Genomic DNA, 15546 nt, shown 5'->3' with positions numbered 1-15546 from the left:
CCACCCTCCACTCGAAACGACACGACTCAATCGGAGCTGAGTTCTAAGTGTTGTGCCACAGCTCAAATTCAAGTGCCGGGTTATGCCGTCTGATGAGCGTTCGACTGTGAGCCGGTATGGAGCGGCGTGTCGCGGCGTGAACTCGGGTCAAGCGGCAAGCCGAGGCTGAGCTCGCGCTCACCCGAGTTGCGGCTGAATCCCCGGTTGAATTTCTACCCGGGCTTGCATGCAAGGCAACGACCTTACCCACTGCGTCAGGCCGTCGGGATAATGATAAATTTGAAAGATCTAGGAAAAATCTGAAAAAATCAAGAGTGATCTAGATCGTATACTTGAAAAAGGTCCGTGAGATTTTTTATGTTCAGTGTTACCCTTAATTATATATTCAAGCTCAAAGTTGCCATGTTTTTCTGAAAATTTGTCTTATACACGGTACGCAGCTCAGAATTTTGGAATAAAAATTTGAAAATCTAACTACTTATGATATTTTTGGCGGACATTTTCATTGACAGGGCTTCTAAACCGTTCAAAATGAGATGTCAAATTTTTTCACATTTTCCTGAGGCTTAACTGCAGTGTAATTTAAAAAATCGGAAAATGTGCGGCGCGCTGATTATAGCGTGACCAACGGAGTGTTAAGTGAGATCGGGTAATAATCACGAGGAGCACTGAGGGAAGTATTTTTATACCCTCTTTCTCCGCGGATTCACCCGTTCGGCTGGCGATTGGCGGTACGTGACCTTTTGCCCCCGGACTTTTTGACGGACCGAGAAAATACTAAATTTGGGTGTCTTTTAACATCATTAACAAAAACACCGCGCCAAAAAGACCTGCTCCGGGCGATTGGGAGTTTTACGAATTATTATGGGGTTTCAAGGGGCAATTGGTCGTATTTTGGGACATTCTTTCGGGATTTTTGAATTATTATTGTCACCAGCAACCTCCTGAACAGTTTGAAGTTACTGGGAGGCCATCGAGCTCCTCACTCTGAGGACTGCTCCCAGTCACTACACTGGGTGGAGGTGTCGGGTGTATGACCGAATCTGTAAGGTGTCCGCCTACAAAGCAAGAGGTCCTGGGTTCTCGCAACCTGGCACTGGCGAATAACTTCTGGATTATTTGATTTACTCGAATAGCATAAGGACACAATTAAGAATGTTTGAAATAAAACGTTAAAATACCGAGAAAAAATAGAATTGAGCATGTTCGAATCATGTACACACAACCTAATATAGTTTCACGTGTCTCAATAACCTAACTGACTACAGATGATTCTCACCATCGTGTGTGATTGCATTCTCATCATTCACTTGAAATACTGTCATAACATCGTAATCTACAAGTTACAGAGGAAATAGTCGTGAGCTCTGTCGGCAAAAAAGAGTCGAGAGCTCGTCACTAATAACCTAGCTGTTGATGTGACGTTAAACCCCAGCAAACAAACAAACAAACTAGGTGGAAGTTTAGGAGATCCCAAACTTATACTCTGTCACAGCGTAATTGTGTAACTTTTTTATTTTTCTTTCTTTTTTTTCATCTTCTCTTCGAGTCATCAATTTGACGCACGCTATCATTCAGAGAATGAATTTATCCCAATATCGACGGACTATCCATTTGAAAATTATATATATCGGATTCCGGAAAATTATTCCGGATTCTAATGTATAAGATTCCAGATTTCGGAACACCTAAGGATATTCCTGATTCCGAAATGCTATATACCCGATACGAGGATATTTTTTTCAGTGTTCTTAACAAAATTGATAATCGAAGAGGTTCCGACATGTTTCCAATTCAATACGTCTCCTCGAATTAAGAATCAATCCATTCCTTCTCCTAAAATTGTCCCTGCGAGAAATTATATTTAGGACTTCCAGTGCATGGTTTTATTAAGCATCTGCTGTGATATTTGTTTCTCGATATTACGGTACTAAATTTTCCCGCGTTAGACCATATTTTCCCGCAATGGATGCTGGAAGTGGTTTTATTTTTTAAATAAAACGGTCTGGACAAGAACGAATGTTGAATAGAAAAGGGGAGAAGAAAAAAATATTGTGAACATTGATTTATGGGTTTCGATTTGTCATGCCGACAGGTGTTTGGTCACCAGGCAGTGAGCCACCACCACCACCGCCACCAAGCCAGCCCAGTCCAGATCGAGGCAAGAATACGGATAAGGATGGTGGAATCCCCCCAGTTTGGACGCCATCTAGCGCAGGACCAAGTCCTGTTGTTGAGCGAAAAGAATTTCGACCAGTATCATTCGAAAGTCCAATATTGAGCAGGAGAAAGCCCCAGACACAGGTGAGATAAAATAATGATATGTAAGATTCAATAACTTTGACAAAGTTTATAAATTTATCGACGTTATTCTACTATTTCTACATCCCCCCCAGGAGTGATATTCATATTGGCTGTCACGGAAACGACTGCTACGTGACTAGAATTCACCGAGAATTTTCCAGTTCTTGTCTTTACGTATTGCCATTGCATTTCTGTACTTATTCCGAGGAATTGAATATATGTTTTCTGCCCTCTTCAAGCTTCTGACGTATTTCTATTATTTGAAATTTCAAACTCTCTCGATTTCGGGAATATCAATTTTATCGCCACATCGGGAATATGTCAGGTGGAAAAGTTTTGAGCACAACCCTCATCAGGTCATTAATTCACCAGATACTTTTTAAAGTGAGAATAGTCTTTTGTCAATAATTCGGCGTAAAAATAGTTGGCGCATTGGATTTCTCATTGGAATTTTTTTCGATTAATTCCCTCTTTTTGTTTATTAGAAAGATCAACCGAGGGGCTATTCACAGGCGAATTGGGTGACACCGCGATTACAAAATGTAATCGATTACCCCGGATTACGTGACTGATTACATTGATTACCATTAGCTATATGATAACCGTGATTACCATGAGCACAGAATGTGATTACATGATTACAAATGATTTCGCCGATTACATTCCGCGATTACCAAACATCTGTAATCATGGAAATAACAAAAAATGGCCTCTTATTAAATATGAGTTGATGCAATAATTAATTATTACAACCTGCAAAGAAATGAGGAAGGAGGGGCGGGGATTGGAACAGAGGAATGCAGTCTCCATCACTCCATCTAAAAATTTGGGCATTTATAAGTGCTATCAGCAAAATAAATTTACTGGATATCTACCATTGATGGAGAATGAAACTTACCAGCAGATAATTTCAAGATAATTCAGTCGTTGGTTCCCCAGAATAAGAAGAAATTTTAACTCTGTTGAATCAATTTTCTACGGACAAATGCTCTGTGCAAAACGCATTGGCTATGCAAGGTTCTGAACCATAAACATCTGGGATTCCAAGAAAAATTGATCCAGGGATTTCTGAGACTTACCGTTGATAGAAATGACCCGAGTGGAAATTCTGTTCAGGTCTCGATCAAAAACTGATCAAGTCCCATCCGAAATTCTGATCAGGCATGTTACGCCTCTGCCTTATGTTTTTCCACTAGGGTTTCTCCACCTTCCATCATTAGGCATTAATTAAATTTAATTTTTTGAGAGAAAAAATTAGTAACTTCCTAGCCGGGAATCGAACCGGGGGCCTCCCAATGTCGCGTCGGGTGCTCTTACCATCTGAGCTACCAGGACACTTACGAATTTCACCCTCAAATTGACTCATACCCGAGTGGAAATTCTGTTCAGGTCTCGATCAGAAACTGATCAAGTCCGATCCGAAATTCTGATCAGGCATATTACGCCTCTGCCTTCTGTTTTTCCACTAGGGGACGCGCTCGAAAATTCTTCAACAAAATTCACGGTCTCACTAGGAGCAACTACGAAAGATTACACTGATTACAAATGAATACCACTTGATTACCAAAACTTTATTACAAATATGGTAATGTGATTACAATGGTAATTACAAATATGGATATGTGATTACAATGATTACATTGATTTCACTGTGATTACAATTGATTACATCAGCGAGTGACACCACGATTACGCCTGTGAATAGCCCCTCGATCAATTTAGAACAAGCTCATGGTCAGATCGATAAAACAAGTCTCTAATCATTTTAATATCCAACAATAATAAACAATGATGATAACAGTTACTCAAAACGATACTAATTGATAGTTATAACAATTTTGATATGAAGTAATGGAGACAGCATTCCACTGTCGTAATCCCCCTCGCAACTTTGGACAATTAATTATTCATTTGCATTCAATGAGAGGCTATTTTAGTGATTTTAATGTTGGCCAAAACCTTATCAGGTCATTAGTTCACGAGATACTTTTTAAAGTGAAAATACTCTTTTGTCAATAACTCGGCGTGGCAATAGTTGGCGTGTTGTATTTCTCATTGGAAATTTTCTTGGCTTCCAATTAGTAAACGTTTCACTCCAGTCTTATTGAATTTTTCTACTGTTTCAGAGTTCAACCGAGGAAATACCACCGTGGCAACAGGGTGACGACAAAAAAGAGGCGTCTCAGAACATAACTCAGAATATAACAACACGCATCGTAAACTCTCACTCTGTGCCGTCCCAAGGGTTGAACACACTCGCCAACCCTCCACGACTGCCACGCGCACAAAATCCAACAATTACTCTACTGCAGAAGGCAAGAGGTGAGTTTTGTAGAAGAATAAAAAATCATTCTTTACCGCTTCATCTAATTTAATACACACGTTCTACCTGCATGATCAATGATGCACGTCTTTTGTTCTCTCATTTATTACTTTCTTTATCTCTATGTGTTCCCTTTTTCCGTGTTTATTCAACAGAGGGCCAATTACCGAAGGGCGCCGCCTACCTCGAGGAAACGGTGGAAAAGAGTCACGAAGGGGCTAGGGTCAGTCCCGGTGAAATAAGTGAGTTCATTCGCAATTTTGAATATTTATTTTTAATTATTTCAATTATCCTAATTACATGTGTGTAATGAGAGGTTAATTTGTAACTTAAGATGTACTGTTAGGGTCGAAATTTTTACAATTCGTTCTTGTGCCTGGTTCTTGTTATGTTTAAAAATGTGGTAGTTTATACTGTGATACGAGAGTACGAAAGTGAACCGGAATTTGAGAGGAAACAACCGAAGAAGATGGCGGATTTGGGACGTAGGAAAATTTTGGGAATTGGACCTATCACTAAGGACGGTATGCCTGTTGCTTTGAGATCGGTGAGTTTTGGTGTGTGTGTAGGAAAAATGTCTATTCATTATGTTATAATATTTTTAGGAAAAATAGATGGGAGAAAAATTAGGTTTTTGGGAATTTTCTTAAAAGTCCGCATCAATTTTCTGACAGAAAGTTTATACATAAAACCCCCTTTTTCATCACATTTTTTTTGGCCTTCCAAACGTATCTATTTGCAAAGAAATTCACCATTTGCCAGGGATTTTGAAAGCAAACATGTCGGCAATGGCATTTTTTTGTCAGTGAGTATAGTAATTGTTGTTAATAAATTAACAATTTGCGTCCGAGGGGGTTCTCTTTTTTGAAATTCTTATTTCATTATTCTCTTCTCCTACCCAGAGAACAACTCAGTAGCGAAGTGGTAAAAGGGTTTAAGTCGACTTATTTCTCAGTTGAGTTTTTGTGTAATATTTCAGAATTTAAGGGAAATAGCGAAATTTTTGTAATTACATTTGTTGTCGCACTCAATCGGCTCTACAAGAAAGGTTTGTTCGGTGAGGAACTAGGCTTAGGGTGGATGTGGGAGAAGAATGTGGAGGGAGATGCTGGAAAATTAATTGTGACACTGATTATAAAAATTCACAGTTTATTCGTGGGATAGAGACCACGTCATTAAATTATTATACACTCTTTGGTAATTGATTGTCACTGTTGATAGTCTTATTTCACTGATAATTGTCTCTGAATTTAATACGGTTGATTCACTGAATTTAGATGAATTTTAACTGACAAAACTGAGGTGATGTACTGAACTGAACGTTGATCTTACAAAGACTAGTGATGTACTTGGCTACTAGTGAACTAGGTGAGGTTCAAAATGCTACTGTCCTCGGTGAGGTGCGATGTAAGACTAAATTTGGGGGTTTTCACGATCGTCTGACCGCTCAACCGATAGTTCCCGATGGTGCTCGAGCTGAATGTTCTGGAATTTTAGTTGCGTTTCTAACAAGGTTATACTAAAAATTTTGCTATCTTCCTTAAATTCCGAGATATTCACGCACAAAAAAATTTAATAGAAAAACCCATCTAATTCGTTAGAAAATTCTATTGAATTTCTATTAAACTTTCTGTTAGTTTTTGGCTTATTCTATTGAAAACATTCAATAGAAAAAGTCAGCAGAATTTTCTATAGAATTTGCTCGACTCAAATTTTCTAAGTTTTTTTCACTCTATTTTTCTTTTCTTCTCATCAAAAAAATCAAACGAAAAAACTTAGAAAATTTGAGCCGAGGAAATTCTGTAGAAAATATCTCAATCGAATAAGTTATATAGAAAAATTGAAGTCTATTGACTTTTTCTACTGAATCATTTCTATTGAACATTTCAATAGAATCGGCCAAAAACTAATAGAACAGTTCTATAGAATTTCAATAGAATTTTTCAACGAATTCGATAGGTTTTTCTATTAAATTTTGTCGTCCGTGTTCACTGCAAACTGGTCAATAGTCAAAATTGACTTGTACCGTTTTACCATTTCGCTACTGAATTTTTACCGATGTTATTTAAAATTCCTCTCAAGCCCAGTAAATATCCACAAATTTACCGGTAAATTGTTGGCTGGATAGTCGCTTATGTCATATTACCATCATCAATTGAAATGTCATCGAAATTTTGACTATTATTTCGTTTTGGCGAATAATTCGACATTCAGGCCCTCTCAAGACTTGAATTCGTTTTCAGTCCGGGTTTAATCAAGGTTCAATGAAGGTTTAATCAGTGTATAGCCGGGCTTTACTGAAAGTTTATTCAAGATTCAGCCAGAGTTTAACCCACGTTCTGTCAGAAGTTGGTCGGGATGGTGAATCAATATGAACAAGTGTGCAACGTAATAGACTCGTACTTGAGTTTAATATCGCTATAGATTTTTATGTAAAAAGCTCATGACGGTATTGTGTAACTTGATCAGCAATGATGCTGTTCTCACCATTCTTCAACTTGATTAAGAAGGCATTGAAATATACTTTTCATCACGCTGTAATGAAAAGTGAATCCAATCTCCGCCACATTGTGATGAAAAATATTGTTCGTAACTCGTGAAAAAATGTTTTTGAAAATTTTTGAAAAAACACTTTTTTGCACTCGTTACGAAATATACTAGTATGTCACACGGCGATAAAAGTATTATCTGATGAATGTCATCATTCGCCAGATAATACTTTTATCACCTGATGACATAATGTACTATTTCGTTTACAGATTTTTATGCATAAAGTGGCACTTTTCGTAACTTTCACGATAATAACCGAAAAGTGACTTTTCGTTTACGGGATTCACTTTTCACAACTTGGGTTTCGTTCCTGTGTCACTGTTTGAATGATGGCGCTGTCGTTACATTTTCGACTAATCCGGTAGCTAAAACCATCGGTCTAATTGTCTCAACTAAATTGCAAAAAAAATGGGAAAAATTGGAAATTCACGGATGAAAAAATTTAATAGAAAAATCTAACGAATTCGTTAGAAAATTCTATTGAACTTTGTATTAGTTTTTGGCTGATTCTATTGAAACGTTCAATAGAAAGTATTTACTAGAAAAAGGCGATAGAATTCGGTTTTCTATATAACTTATTCGGTTCAAATTTTCTAAATTTTTTTGTTTGATTTTCTTAATGAGAAGAAATTAAAAATAGAATGAAAAAAACTTGAGCCAAGGAAATTCTACAGAAAATATACGAATAGAATAAGTTATATAGAAAAATCAAATTCTATTGTCTTTTTATACTGAACGTTTCAATAGAATCGGCGAAAAACTAGCAGAAAGTTTAATAGAAATGCAATAGAAATTTCTAACGAATTCGCTATAGTTTTCTTTTAAATTTGTTCGTGCGTGTTGGAAATTGGAAAAAAGTTGGACAAAAATAAGGCCTCGAAAATGTTGATAAAACCACATAAGAAACCTCAATAAAACTGCAATTTTGAAGATTCAAAACCATACCAATTATCAAAATCATCCAGATCAACTGATCCAGATCAACTGATTCCATCATTCAACTTTGAAAAGCATATCTTGAAATTGATGCAACGCATGAGCTGCCACACCGACAAATAAGAAAAACGTTTCCTCTCCCATTATTCAAAATCACAACCAGAGATCTCCATCCTGAAAATGACTAGGCATTTTTTCCATGTAAATGTAAATACGTTTGAAAAAAGTCCCAACAAAACCACCTACAATTTTTCCCTGAACGATCGATGAAATATTTCCATTTGCAGGAAGTGAAAGATACAAATCAGGCAAAATGGTACAAACAAATGTATGATTCGCTTCATCGAGCGGGTAGAAACGGTCAGTTATGTTTTCATGAATATAATCAACAAAACTATTCAAGTGCAGGCAGTGGAAAATAGAATTTAATACATTTACATATTTTCAATATTACAGATGACTATGTGACAATTCGGTATAAACCACGAAGAGGTGAATATGTTTGAAGTAGAATCGAAATTGTTGCAATGAGAAATGCTTCACGATTGATTAACGAAGCTTAACCTCTGCTCAGACATTAGCATTTAACTGTGTTTGGTACTTGAATTTATGGGTTGAAACATAATAGTCTGTGATACATACCTATGCATATTCATATTTATGCATAGTGATGTGTTTCGTATACATATTTTGAATATGTTATAGAATGTGGTATAGATACTCGTACCATGGGTTTAGAATAAGATTTGATATTAATTTGTCAAGTGCTGCTGTTTTATGGTGTGACGATAACATGTTAAATATTAATGCATATTATAATTAAGTACACGACGTGTTCTTTGTACCGCTTATTATTGATCTGAAGATGATCCAGAGAGATTCGAGAATTTTAACCCGAGAAATGTAAATCATCTATTGATTCTACATATTTTTTCCTCATGTTTTGATTTATTGAAGTTCATTTTACTCTCAAATCTTTCTGGAATACGTGTCAAATCCTTCACTAATTTATTACAGGCTTGAAAATAACCCCAGGATAATGCCTTATAATCCATACCTAAAAGTTGATTAAGTCAAAATGTGTGAAAAGCATCGAGGCAAAATTACAAATTGCCCCAGCCATTATATATGTAATTATGCTTTCATAATATGGTCTCTTTTCCTTCAGCGACCCTCTATTGCGAATACAGTGATTGATGGTGCATTTTAGCTATTGTAAAAGCCATGAATGATAAATGGCGGGCGTAAATAAATTCATAGAGTCAGTTCCAGGGACCCACCCAGTATATCTTGTAGCGACATGAAGAATTAATCATTTTTTTTGGGGTAGATAGAACGCTTCTTATTCTTTATTTTTCGTTTATTCTTTGCAGGAACGAGGTACGGATGTGGGAGTGCCAGTGGGTATCTGAGTGAGCCCGAGCCAAGGGTCTCCACTGATAGATCGGCGACGTTGGATACCAGGAGGCGACAGAGAAATAAGGAGAATGATGTCACTACCTCGACTATGCCAAGAAAGTGAGTCCATTCATAATTTGAATTATAGCGGTTTTTTTCTTTAAGCGAGGGGAATCCCGGCGCGACGATCTATTTCCATTCATTAGCGCCGGAGGTAATTGAGAAGTTTTTCATTAATCTTAGAATCCCATGAAAAATAAAACGATTTCATCGACCAAATGTCGATGCATTCAAGCTGCTTAATTCATATCACTCGATGTTTGAAATCTTGTCCGATTTCGGGAAGAATTCCGGACCTTTCTGACTTGTTGCCTGAGGTATTCGGAAATCCTCGCCGAGTATCGAGTTCACCCGAGATGTATCAATTCGCCTCCCAAATTTCAATCAGTTATTCGTCACCAGTCGGACATATCAAGTGTGGGAAAATCATCTGTGTAAATTATCATCGTAAAATCACCGGGAAATTTATTTTGTCAATCATCGAGTCACTCAACTTTTGGAAACTTTATCCGAATATTTAATAGTCGAGTCATCGAATATCATCATTATTTTTGTTTGTTTATTGGACAATTATCTCTGTAGCTTCATCGAAATTCAACGCGTGTGAAATAGACATTCAACAGGACAGTTATCATGAATTGAGAAATTCATCGGTTGATTTGTTTGTGATATCAACAAGCACAGTATTTTAGGGAATAAATTGACTTCGCTCAGGCCTAATTCCGGAGTTCTTATTCCTAAAATCTTCCCTTCAACCTACACTTGATTCCTGTTCACGACCATCCTGAAATTCACCAAACTCACCACAATTTTAACACTCGAGATATTAAAAATTTCTGAAGAATAAATTTTCCTCAATATGAGTTGAGATTTCTTGAGTTTTTTTGAATATCTTTTATTGAATCACTATGGTTTTTGCATTTTTTGAGACCTCGTGAATGAAAAATTTATGAAAATTGTGTTCGTATTCTCGATTATATCAAACACTTCCTTAATTCATTTCTTTTCGGAAATTCTGCCAGAATTCCCTGTAGTTAAACTCTAAACGTGAATATTCCCACATGATGAATTTGATTTCTTGAATTAGTAGTATTTATTTCTTTGCTTCAATAAACATTCGTACAAAGGCGAGTCGAACTAACAGCCTGATTCATAATCATGATAGAAATACATCGATTGATACAACGAACATGGCTATTCCATGGTGGATAATATACATGAGTGCACAGAGATTAATTAGTTTTCCAAGAGAGAATCACAACTTCATTTACAGTCACAGTATGGGTTTTTTTTTTTTTACATTCCCTCGGAGATTTTCTTTGTGGCCTTTAACAGAAAATTATGAAGGGCAATTAGTTCGTATCTATTATTGGCATTCAGAAGATCTAGCAGAGATTCAGCAGAGTCCAAATTCTGGGGTATTTTACTAACTAGATCACATCTTTCCTCGTGGAACTTCGTACATTCCAGGAAGAAGTGAAATATGCTATTTTCTAACGGAAAATTGCAATTGGAACAGTGTCTATCGCTGCTAAATCCTATGATCCCATGTTTTGAGATTATTCTAGGTTTTATTGTATTGATGAGTCTACATTGTGAGAGGGATCGCAGGGATTCAAGTGGTAAATTAAGATCGGGATATATCTTTCGATCAGGAGAGAATTCCAGGCGAGGAAGGAGTGGTAATGAGGAATTAGCTCTCCTAAAACAGTCATGATTATGTACATCAGTTTTATAACCGCTAATAATTGATTCCCGGACATCTCTAGAATTTCTCAAATTACAAATCCCTTGGATTCCCGGGGGATAGAACTTTACAATTATGGAATTAATTTGAGAATACCAATTGTATTTTATCGAATTTCTTGAATTTCTTGAATTATTCGTCCACTATTCCTTTGTTAATTCATAAACTCTATTTAATTAAAGGTTCAAAATTACCAGTAAACTAGAAGTGAATAATTTTTGTCGACTTTGTTACCCCACAAATTCATAAAATACACGGGGCGGTACAGCGACTACTGCGCGACCAACTACGTTCAGTGGAGAGTTGCTACCCCTCAGGAATTAACCTTGTAAAAATCATCTTTATTTTCCCTATCCTTACTCGGTAAATTGAAAATATAAACTCACTTCCTTGCTGTCATTACCAGTTTTTATAATGAAATGTAAATACTTGGCTGAAGACTCAAGCGATAGCCAGTTGCAAGTTTTCTCATGAAATTGCCATAAATTTCGCTAAGAATAAAATTTAATAAGATGAGCCCGGGTTCGCTGTATAATTCACGCTGTATTGTTTTGTGTAAAAATTGTTTTTTAGCGAAATGGTCGATAATATTGCTCGATGATTTGTGCTTCTCGATTGTGACTCAGGCGAGAAAGGCCTTACTGTTTGGGCATCTCAGATATTTGTGGAAATCCCCTGTTAGGACAAAATGTATGGACTGTAATTCGCCTTTAAGATTGACCCGGGAAACATGCAAATTTCACGATCAGGGTTGGCGCTGAATTAATATAACCCGAGATATTACAAATTTCTGACGAATAAATTTCCCTCAATATGAGTTTAGATTTCTTGAGTTAATATGAATATCTTTCATTGAATCACAACGATTTTTGCATTTTTTGAACCCCGGGAATGAAAGATTTATAAAAGTTATGTTCCTATTCTCGACTATATCGGACACTTCCCTAATTCATTTCTTTCCCGAAATTCTGCCAGAAATTCCTGTAGTTAAAATTTAAGCGTGAATATTCCCACATGATGAATTTGATTTCTTGAATTATTTGTCCACTATTCCAATGTTAATTCATAATTTCCGTTTAATTGAAGGTTCAAAATTACCAGTAAACTAGAAGTGAATAATTTTTGTCCACCTTGTTACCCCATAAATTCATAAAATACACAGGGTGACACAGCGTCTGCTGCGCGACCAACTACGTTCAGTGGAGAGCTGTGACCCCGTAGGAGTTAAGCTTGTAAAAATCATCTTTATTTTCTCTATCCTTACTCGGTCAATTGAAAATATAAACTCACTTCTTTTGTCTCATTACGTTTTTATGTAGATGAAATGTAAATACTTGGCTGAAGACTCGAGCGATAGCCAGTTGTAAGTTTTCTCATGAAATTGCCATAAATTTCGCCAAGAATAAAATTTAAAGAGATGAGCCCGGGCTCGCTGTATGATTCACGTCGTATTGTTTTAGGTAAAAATTGTTTTTTCACACACCTGCATGGAAAGTTCGTACTTTGCTCCCTGATGAGCGGGAGGAAAGGGACTACTTCCCGCCCTCGGGTGGAAAATTACTCCCTAGGGCGGAAAGTACTCACTTTCCTCCCGCTCATCAAAGAGCAAAATACGAACTTTCCTTTGCAGGCATGTTAAAAAATAGCATGTGCACCTCGGGCAGGAAAACATGACTTTGCGCCCTTGATGCACAATGTACTATTTGCGCGAAATGGTCAATAATATCGCTCGATGATTTGTGTTTTTCGATTGTGACTCAAGCGAGAAGGGCCTTACTGTTTGGGCATCTCAGGTATTTGTGGGAATCCCCTGTTAGGACAAAATGTATGGACTGCAATTCGTCTCTAAGATTGACCCGGGAAATATTCAAATTTCACGATCAAGATGGGCACTGAATTAATATCACTCGAGATATTAAAAATTTCTGAAGAATGATTTTCCTTCAATATCAGTTTAGTTTTCTTGAATTTATTTGAATATCTTTCATTGAATCACTACGATTTTTGCATTTTTTGAGGCCCCGTAAATGAAAAACTCATTGAGCGAGTGATCGAGGGTTCAATTTGACAACTAGATATTAATTAATATTTCCAAAAACATTCTTTTAAATATTGACAAATGGTTGAGTTTTTCATTGGCAACGGTTTCAACTTAATATTTTCGTAGGAGTGCCCTCGTAAAAACAACCGCCGAAGTCTACCGAAATCAGCCCGGACGTATCGAGAACTACCAGCCAGGTCGTTCATCAATATCTGAGAAGGAAACCAAAGAGGTACGTAAATAACCCAAAACATTCGATCATTATATACAGAATGTGATGAGAACAATACCCTCTATTTCCCTATAAATATCCAACGGCCACTCACTGCAACGAAAATGCCAGGTAATAATGAACGAATCAATTATTCAGCTATTTTTGATGAATCAATCATCATCGGCTGAACATCGAATTATTCTAATAATTCGTAAAACAATTAACCCACGACCAATTGTGATGTACCTCGCTGAATTATTATTATTCATGATTTTTATCATCTCTTCAGCTTTTGTAGTATGCTTGTAGAAAATCCTCTCCAGTAGAAAAGAAAAAATAAATGAAAAATTAAATCTCTTCCATTTCAAATTAATTTTGAAATTCATCACAAAATGGAATGCAGAGATAAATCCACTCACTGCTGAATATTTCATGAATACTAGAAGAATACTTGAAATTGCACAGAGAGAAAATAATCCTAGAAATTTCACTCTATATATAAATTCTCTCTATGTTAGTAGGATATTTCATTAACATTCTGATAAAATGCCTAGAATTAACGCTCAAATTTTTTGATTATATTTTTTTCTAGTGGTGGGACGAGGTCATGGACATATTCGACGGGGTATGCAACCTTTTATTCTTTCACTCTCTCTCTCTCTCTTATTTCTAATAAGCTCCCTCTTGATTTATCCTCAACCCTCCTCTAAAATAATTTTTGTTTCTCATCATGTTTCGAACTTCCGGTATCTCATAACATAGGAATCATGCTGCATTGGATGCGAGTAGTTGCCAAGTAATTTTCCAAGTCTTATTAATTCATCATGAATGATCATGCATAACATAGCTAGATACCGGAAGACTCGAAGTTGCGATGATTTGTTGTCTTGATTAACAACAAATAAAAACATCATCGGCATTTAATGATATCTGGTGGAAGAATTTCTGATTTAATAACTAATTAGGTGACTTTTTTTTGGTTTTTGTTCTGCAACTGATACTCGCTTCGCATTCGTCGAAATGATGAAAAAAATCCAATTGTATTACGTCCGAATCCTGATTCATCCCGTTGGAATGAAATTCACTAATGAAGGCAATAATTAATGAAGGAAGACTGCTTTTTCCGCCCCTCTTGTTTCGTGTCGAATAATCACTCTAAAATTGGGAGCATTTATACTCGTTTTTTTTAAATGCACGTAAAGAGCAAATACCCGTTTTTTTCAAGCGGATTATCCGATTTATGGAACACTCTGGTATCTGGAAAGTTTCAATATTATATTCATAATATTTTATGATTCCTGCATTGCGCTATTCTGCATAAAATTGAACGAATAATCCGATTGCGAAGTGAAGAAATTCTATGGCTATGGGATCAGTACGTTATGCATCAATATTTCAACGGTTTTCGAGTGCTCAAGACTTTTTAATCCTTTTCCACATTTAGTAGGTCAGGGGAATAAAACTTATCATCTCTATATCGCGTGTCTAAAAGCGCGTCGTATATGACAAAAGTGGCCTTGTCCGGCAAAGATCGTATCTGCCAGCATATACAAACTTTTGCTTTTAGGAAACCCAAAAATTCAAGAAACCCAAGCTGACCCCAAAAAAAGTAAAAGAAGAGAAACAACCTTTTGGTTTTTAAAAACTTGGATAAATGTATCGCCTAAAGCAAAAAGGTCGTATCACCAATTTTATATTTTTCTTTCATTTTGATATCTACAGTAGAGGCTTCGTATAAGATACCTCTCTATAAGATAACTCGCGCTCCGAGCGCTCGAGACCTACCCCCACTCTCGGCACTTTTATCGTCTCCCGAATGTTTATGTTCCGTGGGCTTCTTATAAGATACCTCTGGCACCGGTCATTTTTCAACGGGAAGAGAGTAGTTATAAGGATCAAACGGGGTTAAGGGTCAGATGGGAGGGACGAACGAGGTGATCATGAGGGTCTAATGACCTTAAGGGGGGGGGGGG

General features: G+C 36.7%; 1 protein-coding gene across 1 annotated transcript in view; it reads left to right on the top strand.

Annotated features, from left to right (window-relative positions):
• The window catches only part of LOC107040154, a 117660-nt gene that overhangs the window by 39573 nt on the left and 62541 nt on the right, over nucleotides 1–15546 (top strand). Inside the window, 9 exon segments of the mRNA XM_015260101.1 lie at nucleotides 2096–2304; nucleotides 4404–4626; nucleotides 4783–4869; nucleotides 5035–5174; nucleotides 8401–8473; nucleotides 8570–8605; nucleotides 9487–9631; nucleotides 13486–13591; nucleotides 14166–14198. Coding sequence (XP_015115587.1) covers nucleotides 2096–2304; nucleotides 4404–4626; nucleotides 4783–4869; nucleotides 5035–5174; nucleotides 8401–8473; nucleotides 8570–8605; nucleotides 9487–9631; nucleotides 13486–13591; nucleotides 14166–14198 — 1052 coding nt within the window.

Source organism: Diachasma alloeum, unplaced genomic scaffold (assembly GCF_001412515.2).
Source record: "Diachasma alloeum isolate Michigan unplaced genomic scaffold, Dall2.0 Dall_scaffold_00323, whole genome shotgun sequence".
Taxonomy (NCBI): domain Eukaryota; kingdom Metazoa; phylum Arthropoda; class Insecta; order Hymenoptera; family Braconidae; genus Diachasma; species Diachasma alloeum.
This window is presented reverse-complemented; position numbering and strand designations above follow the sequence as displayed.